This window comes from Ceratotherium simum, chromosome 13, assembly GCF_057802395.1.
Source record: "Ceratotherium simum simum isolate JZ-2026a chromosome 13, ASM5780239v1, whole genome shotgun sequence".
Taxonomy (NCBI): domain Eukaryota; kingdom Metazoa; phylum Chordata; class Mammalia; order Perissodactyla; family Rhinocerotidae; genus Ceratotherium; species Ceratotherium simum.
The window spans coordinates 9,705,230-9,724,356 of NC_141912.1; the positions used below are offsets into that span (position 1 = coordinate 9,705,230).

Consider the following 19,127-nt stretch of genomic DNA (forward strand, 5'->3'; position numbering starts at 1 on the left):
AAAGAAATTGAAATACCTCATTCCTCTTCTTAAGATCCTTCCACGACTACCCACTTAATAGCAATTTCTCATCAGCCACAATAGACACAAAAAGACAGTGTAGAAAATAGTGAGGGAAAATTATTACTATCCTAGAATTTTATACAAAGATAAATGATCTAACAAAAGTGAGGAAAAAAATAAAGACTTTTTTAGACATACAATGGCTAAGAGTTTACCAGTCACAGATCTGAACTCTAAATTAATTACTAAAGATTTATTTCAACAAAAAGAAAAATGGAGCCAGAGTGAAGATATGCTATATTAAAAATATTATGAAGCAAAGATATTGATTAAATGTGTCAGTAAATTAATTTTCTATTGAGAGTAAAAAAAAAAAACATGGCATACAATAGTATTACTAACAGACCCAAATATCTTTAGTTCCTCTGTAATAAGAGGTCAAAAGTAGGTAAACTTAGACTTGTTTAGCAATTAATGTTTCGATATTTTATCTTATTTGGAAATGATCTAGACATTTAATGAATTGCCATAATTTTTTTTTTTTTCTTTTTAGGGTAAAAGTTTTTTTTTTTTTTAAGGGAAATTAACATTTATTAAGCGTCTATCATAATACTGGTACTGTTATACATTATTTACATGCATTATTTTATTGCTCTTACTATCAGAACTGTGAAGTAATTATTATTTCCCTCATTTCATGAATGAGTGTGTTAGACCTAGATGAGATTAAGTAATTTATCCAAAGTCACAAAGCCAGAAATCGAGAGCACCTGTGTCTAGGATGCAGTCCCCTGTACTTTCCACTTTGCTTTGCTGCCTCCTCTATCTCCTTCATCTAAATACTTCAAAGGAATACAATACTTTTAGGTTATATTGGTATTCTTTTTTTTTTTTTTAATTTTTTGTTTATTGCAGTAACATTGGTTTATGACATTGTAAAAATTTCAGGTGTTCATCATTGTACTTCTATTTCTGCATAGATTACATCATGTTCACCACCAAAATACTAATTACAACCCATCACCACACACATGTACTGAATTATCCCTTTCACCCACCTCCCTCCCCCCTTCCCCTCTGGTAACCACCAATCCAATCTCTGTCTCTATGTGTTTGTTTATTGTTGTTATTATCTACTACTTAATGAAGGAAATCGTACGGTATTTGACCTTCTCCCTCTGACTTATTTCACTTTGCATTATACCTTCAATGTCCATCCACGTTGTCTCAAATGGCTGGATTTCATCGTTTCTTATGGCTGAGTAGTATTCCATTGTGTATGTATACCACATCTTCTTTACCCATTCGTCCCTTGGTGGGCACTTAGGTTGCTTCCAAGTCTTGGCTATTGTGAATAACGCTGCAATGAACACAGGGGTGCATGTACCTTTACAAATTGGTGTTTTCAAGTTCTTTGGATAAATACCCAACAGTGGAATAGCTGTATCATATAGTAGTTCTATCCTTGATTTTTTGAGAAATCTCCATACTGTTCTCCATAGTGGCTGCACCAGTTTGCACTCCCACCAGCAGTGTATGAGAGTTCCCTTCTCTCCCCATCCTCTCCAACACATCTTGTTTCTTGTCTTGTTAATTATAGCCATTTTGACGGGCGTGAGGTGATATCTCATTGTAGTTTTGATTTGCATTTCCCTGATAGTTAGTGATTTTGAACATCTTTTCATGTGTCTGTTGGCCATCTGTATATCTTCTTTGGAGAAATGTCTGTTCAGGTCTTTTGCCCATTTTTTAATTGGGTTGGTAGTTTTTTTGTTGTTGAGATGCATGAGTTCTTTATATATTTTGGAGATTAAGCCCTTATCAGAAGTAAGGTTTGCAAATATCTTCTCCCAATTGTTAGGTTGTCTTTTCGTTTTGTTGATGGTTTCCTTTGCTTTGCAGAAGCTTTTTAGTTTGATGTAGTCCCATTTGTTTATTTTTTCTATTGTTTCTCTTGCCCGGTCAGACGTGGTGTTTGAAAAGATGTTGCTAAGACCGATGTCGAAGAGCCTACTGCCTATGGTTTCTTCTAGAAGTTTCACAGTTTCAGGTCTTACATTCAAGTCTTTAATCCATTTGGAGTTAATTTTTGTGTATGGTGTAAGGTAAGGGTCTACTTTCATTTTTTTGCATATGGCTATCCAGTTTTCCCAACACCATTTGTTGAAGAGACTTTCTTTTCCCCATTGTATGTTCTTGGCTCCTTTGTCAAAGATTAGCTGTCCATAGATGTGAGGGTTTATTTCTGGGCTTTCGATTCTATTCCATTGATCTGTGTGTCTGTTTTTGTGCCAGTACCATGCTGTTTTGGTTACCATAGCTTTGTAGTATATTTTGAAATCAGGGAGTGTGATAACTCCAGCTTTGTTCTTTTTTCTCAGGATTCCTTTAGCTATTCGGGGTCTTTTGTTGTTCCATATAAATTTTAGGATTCTTTGTTCTATTTCTGTGAAAAGTGTTGTTGGAACTTTGATAGGGATTGCATTGAATCTATAGATGGCTTTAGGAAGTATGGACATCTTAACTATGTTAATTCTTCCAATCCAAGAGCACGGAATATCTTTCCATTTCTTTGTGTCTTCTTCAGTTTCTTTCAGAAATGTTTTATAGTTTTCGGTGTACAGATATTTCACCTCTTTGGTTAAATTTATTCCTAGGTATTTTATTATTTTGTTGCAATTGTAAATGGGATGGTATTCTTAATTTCTCTTTCTGCTACTTCGTTGTTAGTGTACAGAAATGCAACTGATTTTTGTATGTTGATTTTGTATCCTGCAACTTTACCATATTCGTTTATTACTTCTAAAAGTTTTCTCGTGGATTCTTTAGGGTTTTCTATATATAAAATCATGTCATCTGCAAGTAGTCACAGTTTCACTTCTTCCTTTCCAATTTGGATCCCTTTTATTTCTTTCTCTTGCCTGATTGCTCTGGCTAGGACTTCCAGTACTATGTTAAATAGGAGTGGTGAGAGTGGGCATCCTTGTCTGGTTCCTGTTCTTAGAGGGATGGCCTTCAGTTTTTCACCATTGAGGATGATATTAGCTGTGGGTTTCTCATATATGGTCTTTATTATGTTGAGATACTTTCCTTCTATACCCATTTTATTCAGAGTTTTTATCATAAATGGATGCTGTATCTTGTCAAATGCTTTCTCTGCATCTATTGAGATGACCATGTGATTTTTATTCTTCATTTTATGAATGTGGTGTATTACGTTGATTGATTTGCAAATGTTAAACCATCCCTGCATCCCTGGAATAAATCCCACTTGATCATGGTGTATAATCTTTTTAACATATTGTTGTATGCTATTTGCTAGTATTTTGTTGAGGATTTTTGCATCGATGTTCATCAGTGATATTGTCCTGTAATTTTCTTTTTTTCTGTTGTGCTTGTCTGGTTTTGGTATCAGAGTAATGTCAGCTTCGTAGAATGAGTTAGGGAGCTTCCCCCCCTCCTCAATTTTTTGGAAGAGTTTCAGAAGGATAGGTATTAAATCTTCTTTGAATGTTTGGTAGAATTCCCCAGGGAAGCCGTCTGGTCCTGGACTTTTATTTTTGGGGAGGTTTGTGATTACTGTTTCAATCTCCTTACTGGTGATTGGTCTATTCAAATTCTCTACTTCTTCTTGATCCAGTTTTGGAAGGTTGTATGATTCTAAGAATTTATCCATTTCTTCCAGATTGTCGAATTGGTTGGCATATAGCTTTTCATAGTATTCTCTTATAATCTTTTGTATTTCCGAGGTGTCTGTTGTAACCTCTCCTCTTTCATTTCTGATTTTACTTATTTGTGCCTTCTCTCTTTTTTTCTTGGTGAGTCTAGCTAAAGATTTGTCAATTTTGTTGATCTTTTCAAAGAACCAGCTCTTGGTCTTATTAATTTTTCTATTGTTTTTTGGTCTCTATTTCATTTATTTCTGCTCTGATTTTTATTATTTTCCTTCTTCTACTGATTTGGGGCTTGGTTTGTTCTTCTTTTTCCAGTTCCTTTAGGTGCCTTGTTAGATAGTTTATTTGAGATTTTTCTTGTTTGTTGAGATAGGCCTGTATCGCTATAAACTTCCCTTTTAGAACCGCTCTTGCTGTATCCCATAAATTCTGGCATGTCGTATTTTCATTTTCATTTATCTCCAGGTATTTTTTGATTTCTTCGATTTCTTCGTTAACCCAGTCATTGTTCAGTAGCATTTTGTTTAATCTCCACGTATTTGTGGCTTTTCTGATTTTCTTCCTATAGTTGATTTCTAGTTTCATACCGTTGTGGTCAGAAAAGATGCTTGCTGTTATTTCAATCTTCTTAAATTTATGGAGACTTGTTTTGTGGCCTAATATGTGATCAATCCTGGAGAATGTTCCATGTGCATTTGAAAAGAATGTGTATTCTTCGGTTTTTGGATGGAATGCTCTGTATATATCTACTAGGTCCATCTGTTCTAGTGTGTCGTTTAAGGCCAATGTTTCCTTATTGATCTTCTGTTTGGATGATCTATCCGTTGGTGTACATGGAGTGTTAAAGTCCCCTACTATTATTGTGTTACTGTCTATTTCTGTTTTTATGTCTGTTAATAATTGCTTTATATATTTAGGTGCATTGGGTGCGTAGATATTTACAAGTGTTATATCCTCTTGTTGGATTGTTTCCTTGATCATTATGTAATGCCTTTCTTTATCTCTTTTTACAGTTTTTGTTTTAAAGTCTATTTTGTCTGATATGAGTATTGCTACCCCAGCTTTCTTTTCATTGCCATTTGCATGGAGTATCTTTTTCCATCCCTTCACTTTCAGTTTGTGAGTGTCTTTAGGTCTGAAGTGTGTCTCTTGTATGCAGCATATATATGGGTCTTGTTTTTTTATCCAGTCAGCCACCCTATGCCTTTTAATTGGAGCATTTAGTCCATTGATGTTTAAAGTAGCTATTGATAAGTATGTACTTACTGCCATTTTTTAACTTTTTTTTTTTTTCCCTCAGTGTTTTAGTAGTCCTTCTCTGTTCCTTTCTTCTTCTATACAGAATTGATGGTCACTTTAGTTTGACCTCTGTCTGAAAGCTGTACTCTTAACTCCCCTCCTCCCTCCTTTTATGTTTTTGATATCATATCTAACCTCTTTTTTGTGTATTTGTATCCATTACGTTCTAATCATGGAAATAGATAATGTTTCCTATTTGTGGTCTTCTCTTTTCCCCTTAAATCAGTCCCTTTAACATTTCTTGTAGCACTGGTTTCTTGGTGACAAACTCCTTTAATTTTTGCTTATCTGGGAAAATTTTGATCGTTCCTTCCATTTTGAATGATAACCTTGCTGGGTAGAGTATTCTTGGCTGTAAGTTTTTTCCTTTTAGCACTTTAAATATATCATGCCATTCTCTTCTAGCCTGTAAGGTTTCTGCTGAGAAGTCAGCTGATAGCCTTATGGGGTTTCCTTTGTCTGTAACTTGTCTTTCTCTTGCGGCTTTTAGGATTCTCTATTTATCTTTAATTCTGGACATTTTGATTATGATGTGTCTTGGTGTGGGCCTCTTTGGGTTTATCTTGTTTGGGGCTCTCTGTGCTTCCTGTACCTGGATGTCTGTTTCCTTCCTTAGGCTAGGGAAGTTTTCATCTATTATTTCTTGAAATAGATTCTCTGCCCCCTTGTCTCGCTCTACTCCTTCCGGGACACCTATAACACGGATGTTAGTGCGCTTGATGTTGTCCCAGAGGTCCCTTAGACTGTCCTCACTCTTTTTAATTCTTTTCTCTTTTACCTGTTCACCTTGGGTAATTTCTTCTAGTCTTTCGTCCAGCACACAGATCCGTTCTTCTGTATCCTCTACTCTGCTTTTGAATCGCTCTAATCAATTTTTCATTTCCAGTATTGTATTCTTCATTTCTGATTGGTTCTTTTTTATATCTTCCATTTCTTTGTTGACATTCTCACTGAGTTCATCTGTTCTTCTCCCCACATCAGTGAGCATCCTTAACACTCTTAGTTTGAACTCTCTGTCAGGTAGGTTGCTCATTTCTGTTTCACTTAGTTCCTTTTCTGGGGTTTTGTCCTCTTCCCTTACTTGGAATGTATTCTTTTGCCTCCTCATTTTGCCTCTTTCCCTGTGCTTGTGTCTAACTATTAGGTAGGTCAGCTACGTCTCCTGCTCTTGGATAGGTGACCTTATGTAAGTGATGCCTTAGGAGGCTTCCAGTGTGCTTCCCTCAGTTCTCAATGTTCCAGGGGTGACCCCTATGTGGGCTACTTGTGTCCTTCTGTTGTGGCCTGTTTGCTCTCCCTGTAGGTGCCCAGGGAGGCTGAGTTATGCTCCTGGCCAGCTGTTGTAATGCTCAGCTGCTTGTAGTTGTTGTGGGCCCTTCAGTCTCTTTATCAGGTGTGGGGAGCCCCAGCACAGTTGGCTGCAAGTTCTAATACCACATTTGTGTTGCAGTATTTCTTTTAAGTGAGTAGGACCCCAGCGTGGCAGGTTGTTAGGCTCAGGGCCTTACAATTGCTGTAAGCCTCTAGCCTATTAGGTCTCTTGTCAGCTCTCTGAGGATTGCAGCTGGGTGGGGCTGGCCTCAGGCACAGAAGCACCCAATTGTTTCAGGCTTTGGAAGGTGGGGCAAACCTCCTATGTGGGTCTTTGAGAAGCACAAGTCTTCTGCAGCTGAGAAACCTTGCCGCCCACAGGTCCACACACACAGTCAACACAGTCCTGCCCCGTGTGAGTGCCCTGACCTCCCCAGGCGGACCCAGTCTCTCCATGGCGGGAGCCCCAGACAATCCGCCACCGCCCCACACTCTCCACTCGCTCCTTGTGCACCCCCTGCCCTGCTCAAGTCGGCTCAGTTGCCAGGCTGCAGAGAATCCAGTCACCAATCTATGCAGGCCCACAAGTTGCCTGAGGGTTTGTTGTTGGGTGGGGCCAGTCTCTAGGGTGGGCTGCCTGCCCTGGCTGAGCTGGATTAAATTGGTGCTCTAGTGGGTGGGGCAGACCCTGGGCTAGCAGGCCTCAGGGAGAACTCCAATGGCATCTGTGTCAGCACGCCCACACCGGGCCACAACAATGGCCACTGCCAATGTCCCAGTCCCTGGAGAGGTCTCACCCCTCACCAAGATGCACTCAGGGCCTATTAGGTGAGTCTCTTGTCACCAAAGCACTGTGCACCTTTCTTTCTGGTGATTTTAGGATGCTTTCTGAAACGGGTGAGTTTGCATGTGAGCCCTTTAAGAGCCAATTTTAGTTTCTTTGTGAACCGGGTTTTCTGGGGGTGCTCCCCAGTGTTTTAGTAGCAGGCACAGTCAGATATTATGCCGCTGGTCTCGATTGTGCTGGGTCCACAATATGCCCACAGCGGGGGCGCTCCCCGGCTCAGGACCCCACGCCTCCAGGGAGGCTGCGTACCTGTGAGCTGCTCCCGGCGGCCGTGAAGCTGGCGGCTTGTGAAGGCGGCGTTTTTCCTCTCCAGAAGGGAGTCTCTGCCTCTTCTACCTCAGTTACGATTGTCCGTTGTTGCAGGTGTTCCTCTTATCCAGTTTTCAGTTCTGTCTCAGGGGTTAATTTTCCATGAGTAGTTGTAAATTGGCTGTGTCCACGGGAGGAGGTGAGTTCCGAGTCTGATTATGTGGCCTTCTTGACTCCGCCTCTTCTCCCATAATTTAATTTAACTTAGGAAAACTCCAAATTTTCAAGTTATCAAAGAGATTTGGGAAACTATTTAAGTAGACACATCATAAAATACAATTATTGTTAAAAAGTTTATCTATAAACTCTTATTCTACTTACATCTATCTAAATCATTTGCTCACAACAATTATGCTTATGTTATCCATGAAAACTTTGTGAGACATTAGACAAAATCAACCATCATTTTAAGTTATTTTTTTTACTGACAAGTTTTACAACAGAGAGAACATGAATTTGACTAGTAAACCCAGGTAGAACAAAAGCTATTTATCTGTATTATATTTAGTACTGATAACTCTGAAGATGTCTGTTTTAATTAAACCTAAGAACCTAAACCAGCTTTAACACCTAATATTTTCCCAGATCACATGAAGCTGAAATTCATTTGGGCTAGTTTTTATTATATTTATGAGAGTTTAATTTACAAGTGTTTAATTTTTTTTTTTTTTTTTTTTTTTTTTTTAAAGATTTTATTTATTCAGTTTTTTCCCCCCAAAGCCCCAGTAGATAGTTGTATGTCATAGGTTCACATCCTTCTAGTTGCTGTACGTGGGACTCGGCCTCACGTTGGACGGAGAAGTGGTGCCTCGGGGCGCTCCCGGGATCCGAACCCGGGCCGCCAGCATCAGAGCGCGCACACTTAACCGCTAAGCCACGGAGCCGGCCCTTAATTTTCTTTATGCCAATTAAATAGAGCTCTTTTACAAATTAATTTTGGCAACACTATCCAGAGGTAAACAAAAATCACACATCTATAGCATATATACATATAGACACATACAGATAGATGCAAGCAGACACCTCATAGTTATCAATATTTGTGGAGAGGAAACTTTTCATTTGCCCCACTTCCAATTACCTCCTTTTTTTTCCTTCTGATAAGAAATTTCTCACTAAAGTTTACCTTTCCCAGAATGGCTCTTAGTTCCTAGAGAAGACAGGGGTAGAAAATCTACATTACAAAGGCACAGGGAAAGGTATTCAAGTTTTTCTCCAAGATTAAGCTTTGGGGGCATATTTGCCTATTATCAGTGATCTAGGGTAATTTAAATTCATAAGTACAGGATAATTCTATTTCTCTCATCCCAACATCTACAAGCATTTTAAAATGTTTAGGGGAGTTTTGGGGGATGATAAAGGTAGGTGAGCTTTTGAATTGTTCCTAGAGTCACATTTCTAGGTTGGTAGAGACATTCGAGACAAATACAGCTGTTTTCAATTCCCCAAAGAACTGGGTTGTAGCTTTTGTTTTAGATACCTTTTATTTCTTTAATTTTTCATTAGCCTTTTGCAATGAATCTTTCAATGAAGCTATTTTGGAATTTCAAAACCTTTTGGAGACTTCTGCATAGGCCTTGTTTTTAAGTGCACTTTTTTTTTTTTCCTGAGGAAGATTGGCCCTGAGCTGCTAACATTCGTGCCCATCTTCATCTACTTTATATGGGACGCCGCCACAGCATGGCCCTACAAGCAGTGCGTCAGGGCACACCTGGGATCCCAACCTGTGTACCCCGGGCAGCCACAGTGGAGTGCGTGCACTTAACCTTTTGCGCCACTGGGTAAGCTCCATAAGTGCATTTTTTAAATGATCTTATCTATTTGGAATGTTCCCCATAATAGCCACTGTAATTCCCCTGAGGGCTGGCAGAAGTTTACTAAGTCCCTGGCTGCAAATGGAGTTTAACTCACATTTCTGTCAAGTCATGTCTAGCCACAAATGGGGTGCAACTCACATTTCTATTTGGCCATATTTTGAAGTCCCCAACCAGACAGCAACCAAGCCAAGCTCTCAAGACAAAAAACAAGATTAGCAAGATTTTGCCTATTTTGTAAATATATACAGCCTCTGGGATCACAGTTTTCAGACATAAAATAAGCAAGTCTGCCTAAAGATGGCACACTAAACTCTTTGGACATAAAGGATCCCATTTATTCTAGCTAGGCCTTGGGGCTTTCTGGAGCCAAACTAATACCTGAAAGGGCCTGTCACAGGAGTCTTTTTGAAGTGGCAAGTGCTCTAGCAGCCTTTAAATGCTCAACTCATGTCTACCAATTTTTGTGGCTTTTTGACTTTCAAGATTCCCTTTTAGCAATAGCCTTTACCTCATGTGCATAATTAACAGAAACCAATAGTAAATAAGGAAACAGAACTGTGGACACCAGCAGTAACCAAAAAACTAGGGACCGGGGAAAGGATGGAACTAGCAGACCTCAAAGAATAGGGACTGCAGACTGATTTCAAACAAAGGGAGAACCGCAGCTACCACCAGCAGTTCCCAGTGTGGAATCTGGGGACAGAACCCAAGGCTGAGGTTTAGATGTTACGGCAGACTGGCCAATAGAAAGCCCTGTGCTCACCTCCGGGAATTCCCAGCATGGACTAAACCAGCAGACTCCAGTAAACGGGGACTGCGAACCAGAACTGGGGAAAGCGATAAACCAAACACTGGGGAACTACAGACTGAACCAAGGGTTAGGGACTGGGGTTCCAGACGGAATCGTCCGCCAGCTCAAGCTGACCACTAAGCCCTGGACTGGAAGGCCAGTTAGGGCAGGAGCTCAATGCTAAGAGAGCCAAGCTCAAACTGAGAGGAACTCATCCCACCCTTGGAAATGGTGAGAAAGACAGTGAACTCAAAAAGGACTTCCTCGGCACCGCACCTGTGTTCCTCAGTGTCCTCAAATGCCGCCAGAAGTTTGCTTTGAATCCCGTCACTGCCACCAAATCTGTTAAAAAACTAAATTCAACTGGGTAAATTTGAAGACCTAATTTCCTTTATTAAGCAATTTGTGAATCAGGCAGCATCCCATCCAGCAAGTAGAGAGCTACTGCAAGGAGTTGTACAAAATGGAAGGTTTCTACAGGCAGAAGGAGGGTGGGGCAAGGAAGTTGATAGCAAAAGCAAAGAAAGGATTGTTTCAGGCCAGGCCATCTTCTTTTGGAAGAAGGGAGCAGTAGGGGTCTCATCAGGCAGATTACCGCACCAGTGCTAATCAGAACTTTTCAGCCTGGGAGAGGTGGAAACTGAAATTAAGTCTTGGTTTGTTGTTGTGGGGACAAATGACTCTACTTTGAGCCTGTTTTGTTTTGTTTTGTTGTTTTTTAACAATAGGAACAGGCAATTCACAGAAGATAAAATCCCAATGATCAACAGATATATATGGAAAAGATGCTCAAACTTATTTATATGCAGAGAAATTCTAATTAAAACAAAAAGATATCATTTCATTGCAATTGAATTGGCGAAACTGACAATAACAGGGATCAATAGGATGTGAGTCAGAGGAAATCTTCTACACAGCTATTAGGAGAGTAATTGATACAACTACTTTGGGTGGCAATGTGTCACTCTGCTGTAAATTTAGAAAGTGTGTGCTCTGTGATTCAGTGATTCCTCTCCTGGGCAGATATACTCTAGTGAAATTCACACCCTTGTGCACAAGGAAGACGTGTTCAAGAATAATCATTGTAGCTTTGTTTGCACTAGAGTAAAACTGAAAATAACATAAACGATAAGAAGAAACAAATTTTGTTACAATCATGCAAAAGAATTCTATATAGAAATAAAATCAATAAACCAGAAATACATATATGTATTTGTGTAAATCTCAAAGACAATGTTGAGAGAAAATAAAGTTTGCAGAAGTAGATATAAAGTACGATAGAAATGATATTCTATATTGTTTAAACATACATATGTAGGAAATGTATTAAAATATACATGGAAATGATCAATAATAAGTCTAAGAGAGCTGGGAATAGAATCAGGGAGCAGTTCACAGAGGGCTTCACATGTAAAATGTTACTTTTAAAAAGAAAAGAAGTGAAGCAAATATGGCAGAATAGCAAGAACGGACACAGCTGGGTACTGGGTACTGGTATATGTATGTTATTTTCTGTACAGTATGCTTAAAATATTTGATAATTTCAAAAATAAAAATTAAATTGCTTCCTGCAGTGCCTGGCACATTAAAGACATGCAATGCATGTAATTATTATTACTGGTAATACTGCTAGTGTTACTATTATGCTGGTAATACATTAACTGCTCTCTTACTGCAAATATTACTAATTCATCCCTTCCTACTGCTACCAATACTCTTATTACTGCGAGAGGAGTTGTCCTGTAAAGGACCCTATTGTGAATCTTTCGGTAATGGAAACAATTCTTTTGCAAAAAAAAAAAATAATAATTAATATACCTCTTCAAGGTTAGTTGAAACCTTTATACATTGAATATTTCAAACAAAGTTATTTGCTTATGCAGTGCTTGATTAAACCAGTCTTTGAAAACAAAAGTTTATAAAATAAACTATATTATTTGAGAATTCTTTTTGGAGAACATTTTCTCTTTCAAAGTCATTTTTTGGTTACCACTCTTGTGAGCATGCAAGATTAAAATCTAGAACTAAGCACCTAAAAAGTCAAATTTCCCTCAAAAAAACAAAAAAATATTTTTAGAGCAATAAGGCCATGGAGAAAAACTTGTGTTTCAATGAAATAATTTTATAATTAACTATGGAATTAGTAATTATGCAGTATGAAAATTAATATTCTTGTCAACGATTACATTCTCTTTAGATGGCATAGTATAGAAAGAAATACATTAATAATTAAAACTTCATTCTCAGTTTTATGTAATATAACACAACTTGAAATATTAGAAATAAAATGCTGAAAAAAGTCAACAAACCTGGGAAGAGTGTAAGGAGGATTTAGCTTGATTATCCACCGATGCACAAATGTTTTTCTCTGTTTCTTTTTCTGAAAGGCCACCTGTATTATTCACACCTGATTCTGCTTTCTCTGCTTTAGTCATTAAACAAACTAGAGATTCGTGGGGAAGTTGAATATGTCTTTCATGGGTTTTTTGATCGTCCGAACACAGAGGAAGTTTAATTACCTATTAAGAGATAAATCTGTTATCTAAGCTGTTAAAAATATTACACACACAGTTAATTTTTCTCTAAAACAATGATACGCTTTGCACAATCCAAAAGATCAATGATGAATTCAATTTACCAAACCTTATATTTGCTTTGGTTTGGTTGCGTTACAAAAAATATCCTTTTTTCTATATCAATAAATTTATGTAATTGTCTCAGGTATTGCCATTGCTCTATATGTTTATTAGTTTTTTCTTTGTTTTACCTTATAATTTTCTTTCGTTTCTTCTTCCCAATAACAGCTTGTCTAAAATTCATACTGGGATAAAATAAGCAAATATTCATTCAGTATTTACTATCTCCAAGAAATAGTACCTTAAGTTCAAAAATAAATGACAAGATTGTAGAAACTAGTGGTGAACATGTGGATGTTCACTATGCAATTTTTTCAACTTTTCTCTATGCTTAAAATTTGTGTGTGTGTGTGTGTGAGGAAGACTGGCTATGAGCTAACACCCATTGCCAATCCTCCTGTTTTTGCTGAGGAAGATTAGCCCTGAGCTAACGCCTGAGCCCATCTTCTTCCATTTCGTATACAGGACACCGCCACAGCAGATGGCTTGATAAGCAGTGCATCAGTCTGCATCTGGGATCTGAACCTTCGAACCCTGGGCTGCCAAAGCAGAGCACATGAACTTAACCACTACACCACCAGGCTGGCCCTAAAATTTTAATAATAAAGTTCTTGGTGGGAAAAATGACACAGGAAATGAAATATTCAGAAAAGTGAGGACTTGATAGTAAAGGTTTTCTGGGAAAAAGTTAAAGGCTGTTGGCATCGTTTTCCTTCTAACATTCTTTCACACACGCTATGGGGGCTGAATCAGAGCGGTTCCCAGTCTCTTCCCTCATGCTCAGGGTTATAGGGCTGAGTTCTACCCCTGGTAACATTGTGATAGAACATGTGATGTTATGGCTACGACACAGGCCCTGGCTCTGCCAGCCCCTCTCTGACTTGGGCGGTTTCCTTCCACTGACAGAGACAAGAGGGAAATGACCATAATTTATCTGACTTTACTTGTGTCCTTTAATCTCTTCTAGGGCTGCATTGCAAAAATTAATTTTCTGTTTCCATATCAACTTTATCTATCTTTTCTCCTCCTCATTCCAAATTATTCTTTTCATGAGTAACTCCAAAAGTAGTACTCAAAATTTACCTTTATTTGTTCAGAAATTTTGTGTTTGAGAAAACTCACTTTGGAAAAATCCACATATTTTAGAATTTCACGTAAGAGAAAAATAGAGTTTCCAAGGTAAGAATATTTCGTTTTTATCTTCATGAAAGAGTAACATCTACATTCCTACATATTCTGCCTTATAATCAGAAAATCATACATCTTGCAAAATGGTACTGTTTTCGTTAATAAGCCTTACTCCCCACTCCATGAAATATACAGAGGGAGAAAATTACTGTTATTGTCTATCAAATGAGAATGTTAGTGGACAATTACGTCCATCAGTAATGGATAATAGTCAGTGAGCTCTGCAGATAAATCATAATATCACTTTTTTCACTTTTTTTTTAAGTAGGTCAGAGAAAAAAAGAGGAAAATTTTAGTAATGTATTCAAAATCAGTAGATTTTAATGAAATCAAGTTATTCTAATGCTGTTTATCAAATAGCCACTTTTCTTGACCTTGTAAATTTTAAACATTTCAAACTTGATTTTATCTCAAACGTTAAGATATATATCTCTTCATGATCAATACCTATACGACATAAATTATCTTTTATGAAACTAAATTAGTGCTGATCTTCTAGGCCCTAATTTATAGAATACTGAATTTTAGCTAACAATTAGTGAAAAACTATAGAGCTTTTCACATTAGCTAATAAACCTATGCCAAAATTTATTTTCTTTTATGACTATATTTTCATTTTCATTTTATGTTATCCCTTTGTACAGTATTCAAGTCACTAATTTGTTAAATATTTTGTTATTTTTTTATAGTTTTCTTCAAAATTTGAGTGATTTTTCAATAACACCTTTGGCTTAATTTATAATTATCTTTCTCTTCAAGCTTATTTATATCAGTGTTTCCAATTCTTAGAAGTTTTAAAGACTTCTGTTTCTGAGGCCCCATCCCAAAACAATTGAATCAAGATCTCTGGGAACAAAAGTCCGAGAAGCAGTATTTCTAAAGTTCCCCACATAATTCTAACAAACAGTCAGATTTATCTTAGGATGGCACTATTTCCAGAATAAATAGAAAGGCACATATTCATATAAGTGTTATTTTCTTAATAGCATACCTAGACTGCCCCAGAAAGATATTTCAGCAATACATTATAACAGAATTAGCTAAAACAAAAAAGAATGTCAGCTAATTAACTTAAAATAAATAGGAAACAAAAAAATTATCGTACAAGAAAGATATGTAGCTGCTGATTTTTAGGCCAGAACTACACGTATTTCCTGGAAATATCCATATTTAATAGTTCCATCAGGGGCTGGCCCTGTGGCGTAGTGGTTACGTGTGCATGCTCTGCTGCGGCAGCCCAGGGTTCGGATCTGGGCGCACACCGACACACCTCTTGTCAAGCCATGCTGTGGTGGCGTCCCATATAAAAAAATGGAGGAAGATGGGCACAGATGTTAGACCACGGCCAGTCTTCCTCAGCAGAGGATTGGCGACAGATGTTAGCTCAGGGCTGATCTTCCTCACACATAAAAAAATAGTGCCATCAGATAGACAGATAGATAAATTAGATAAATAGACTAAAAAAAATCAAACACATAGCTAAGGGAAAAAAATCGCAGCATTTTATGATACAGGCGTTCTGAAAAAATATCATTATCAGGAAGAACAAATTTGGACATATAGGACAAAAATATAGACTACAATTGTATTGGAATGCTTTCCACTTACTGTGTGCTATCATTTTCTTTTTTTGGATCCTCCATGGTGTTTGCCTAGAATGAATTTGCGCAATGGCATTTCTGCTAAAAGTCTTGGTTAGAAAATAGAATTCCAAATATATTCAAATAAATGGTGCATGCGTAAGTGTTTTTTTGTTCATTTTAACTTTTGAGGTAAACAAGACAGCATATTTTGAAGTGATATGTACGGCAAAGGGAGCTTTGTGATGGTCCCTTACATCCTGTGGAAACGCGGGTCATTAATGATCTTTTGTATGAACACAAAGCTGTTTCATCAAATAAATGACCAGCAACCAGAGGGCAGAGATCACATCTTATCTCTTTTATGCAAAAGAGAACAAGCCACGCTCAACACACACTAGAAGCTCAATAAGCACTTCTGATAAGGAAACATGTCATAGCCCTATCCCATATTGATGAGACCGACCTGCTCTGGCAGCAACAGATTGTAAAGTGACAGTCAGGGGGTTAGGGTGGCTACTCCAGCCCATTCATAACATAGAAGGTTAGTTTAAATCATCTTTAGGATTCCCACTAAGTCTAGAATTTTATTTCTTATTTGTAGACATCAATTTAATCTGCGATATCAGAAACCAGCATTAAGATGTAATTACTTTTACAGGTCTATGGTACTTATTGAAATTTTCAGTAGCATGAAAGGAAGCTAAAGGCTAGAAAGAAGCAGCTCTAGAAAAATTTTAAACTCTTTTTCCACTTACAAAATCATATTACAACCCTGCAAATAAAGATTGCACAACCAGTGGTCCAAGTCCAGGCAAATCAAATCTTCAATTCTCCTGAAGTTGTCGAATTTCTGCTCATAATGTCCTCGGAGAAGGGGAGACTTGAATTTTCCCTCCACTACATCAAAGTTATTATCACACAAAGGGAAGGCTGCCCAGCCCACAACTCGGTCGAGACAAGCATATTTCCCACGATGGAGAAAGAGTTCAAACAAGAAAGCCATGCCAGGTTTCACATCTTTCTTAGGAGGGAGTACCTAGGAAAGATATTAAGACAAGAGAAGACTGGAATGCTTGTATTTAGAAACACACAATATTCAGTAATGCCTATAAATAATTTAGAACTAAGAAAAGAGTTGGTTTATACCTCTATTGTTTGCCCTTAAAAACTCACCATTGGATGCATTTACATAAATAACCTTTCCAGGTTGAAGCAACTGAGCAACCAACCACTATGAAAGTATGACCCAAACCATACAAATTTGACACTGCCAGTTCAAGATTCCACACTTTATGAGCTTTAGGAATCCAACTTGTAATATGTTAACTAATGTAGTATACGATACTTTCAGTCCTTTCTGCCTGAGCTGGCATCTCTGTTGCATAACTATTTCTATCTTTTGTCATAGTCATTGTTTTACTCAGCTGTCGTTCATTTTTGTATCGTTCATGTACCCAGTGTAAGTGCTTTGCACAGAAGAAATGCTTTATTAAAAAATGGTTGAACAAACTATCACACTCTAGAGAAACTAATCCTAGGCATAATCATAGCTTGAACTGCCATTACAAGGTCCACCTCTTCAAGGAAAAATAGTGTCCCATTTAATTTTGTAACTATTATGTTTATTTCAGTTGACTCTATAATGCACATCACTGTATAAGCAATTTGTCGGTGCTAAACAAATAGTGTTAGGCATAAAGATGGATGAAATGATCAGATCAACCAAGCCACTGTCCAAGTCCCCAGATGTAGAGATGGAGCCTACCGTTCAGCCTTTTAAAAAAATTTTTTAGGAAAGTGCAAGATACGAACAATCTATTTTTCTAAATAGAGTATGGCTTTGGGTTTCTTTTGAAAATTCTATGTGAATAATTAGAAATGGGCAAAGATAGGGTCTTGTCTAAGACTATTTTAGCACAATATATTTAGCCAAAAGTGTGTAGGCATATTTTATATGATTTATGTAAATATTCCAAGACTTAGTTTATGTTTAAAATGAAACAGAAGCATCTGTTGAAAAATGCCCTAACCCTGTGGCAGCAGCTATTAAACCATTAACAGGATCAGGTTTCATTTAAACCAGATTTACCATTTTCTACAACAGCCCATGGGAAAGCTAAAAACATTAGGCACAAATTACTGACAAAAGAGATTCTTAATCAAGCCATACTTTTCATTTGGTTAGCTGGCTGTGAGTAACCTTTGTGATAAGAAATAAAAGCTAAATGAGGACGAGGAAAAATGAAATCAGAAACTTGTTTTGGACCATCACTTAAAAATAAAGCTGAACTAATACTATACAGTAATTTCATCTATTTTTATCCCTGAATTTAGAAGTGAAAACTAATACTCCTCTTATACTAACCTGATCTTACTCAGTAATAGGTTCAAAACAGATAAAGCAAGAGTTTGACCAGTACTGACCCAATTCTATCATTAATTTTTCTGTGGTTCTGGGCAAGTCACTTTTCTTTTTGTATCTAAGTTTCCATGCACTCAAGTTTCCTCATCAATAAAAAACAAGGATGTAAGCATCTTCCTCATAGAATTGATGCAATTATCAACTTGGACAATAAATATGAAAATGTTCATAAAAATATGAAATGCACATAACCATTATTAATTTTAAGACTTTATCCCAACTATTCTAAGATGATTTAGATTATAGTTTATTTTAACAAAAAAGAAAAGAACATATTAAGGTTAAAGCTCATCTATAAACATGTAAAACACCAGTATCGTTTTGTGCATGAGAATCAGTTCTAGGCTACCAAGCATAACCTAGTGACACCACACAGCACTGTGCTACCTATAACAATGTACATAAGAAGCCAGTCCTCATGCAAAAAAGGAACTTCATTACAACCTATTTTACAAGATAAAGGAGTCACATGCAACTGCCCTGACAGCCCCCCCAAAAAATAAATATATGAACAAGACAAAACCTAGTCACTGATATTGATTGAAAAGGAGGATAAGAGCCATACGTTATCAAATAAAGGAATTTACTTTATCTGACAACAGTTGTCTCATCTTATTTATTCTTTTAGTGCCCTTCCCTTGCTACATATCATAGGAGAGATTTTTCACCCTGTAATGTGTAGCTGGGGACTCATTCTTTTCCTCTTTGTCAAGAAAGAATCACTAAGTTTCATTATACCTCTCAGAGGATCCTTTCCACAAACCTGAATATATCCATAGCTATTTGATGATATGACAACTCCATGAGTATTTTTTCAGTAGCTTAGTAATTGAATACTGTATAATAAGGGAAATAAATGTATTAGTCTCCCCCCAACTACCAACGCCATCTCTTCATAAGAGTCCTGGTAGCTGGAGGTCACAATGTCCTTGGAGTACCTTTATTTTATGAGTACCATGAAAAGCATTCTTTTTGAAGGAAGAGATACTACAGAGCTGAATTTTACTGCCTACCATAAGGGTGATGCCTTTGATCTTCCATATCACAGAAGGTGCATGTGAAAGGAGAGTGGAGAACAAATAGAATCCAAGAAGAAAACAAGAAGTTTGAAGGCTGAAGGTTGTATGGAGGATCAGAAGAGAAAGCAAAATCCTTTCCACTTGGACACCAAATACTTTTAAACTGAAGCAACTCAGAGAGGTTTAGGACAGTCTTACAAAATGACGAAAATGCATATTGACAAAGTAT

General features: G+C 37.3%; 1 protein-coding gene across 1 annotated transcript in view; it reads right to left on the minus strand.

Annotated features, from left to right (window-relative positions):
* Nucleotides 1-16,208: 16,208 nt before the first annotated feature.
* The window catches only part of LOC101387906 (uncharacterized), a 122,183-nt gene continuing 119,264 nt past the window's right edge, over nucleotides 16,209-19,127 (minus strand). Inside the window, 1 exon segment of the mRNA XM_087437895.1 lies at nucleotides 16,209-16,493. Within this exon segment, the coding sequence (XP_087294021.1) occupies nucleotides 16,209-16,493 (285 nt within the window).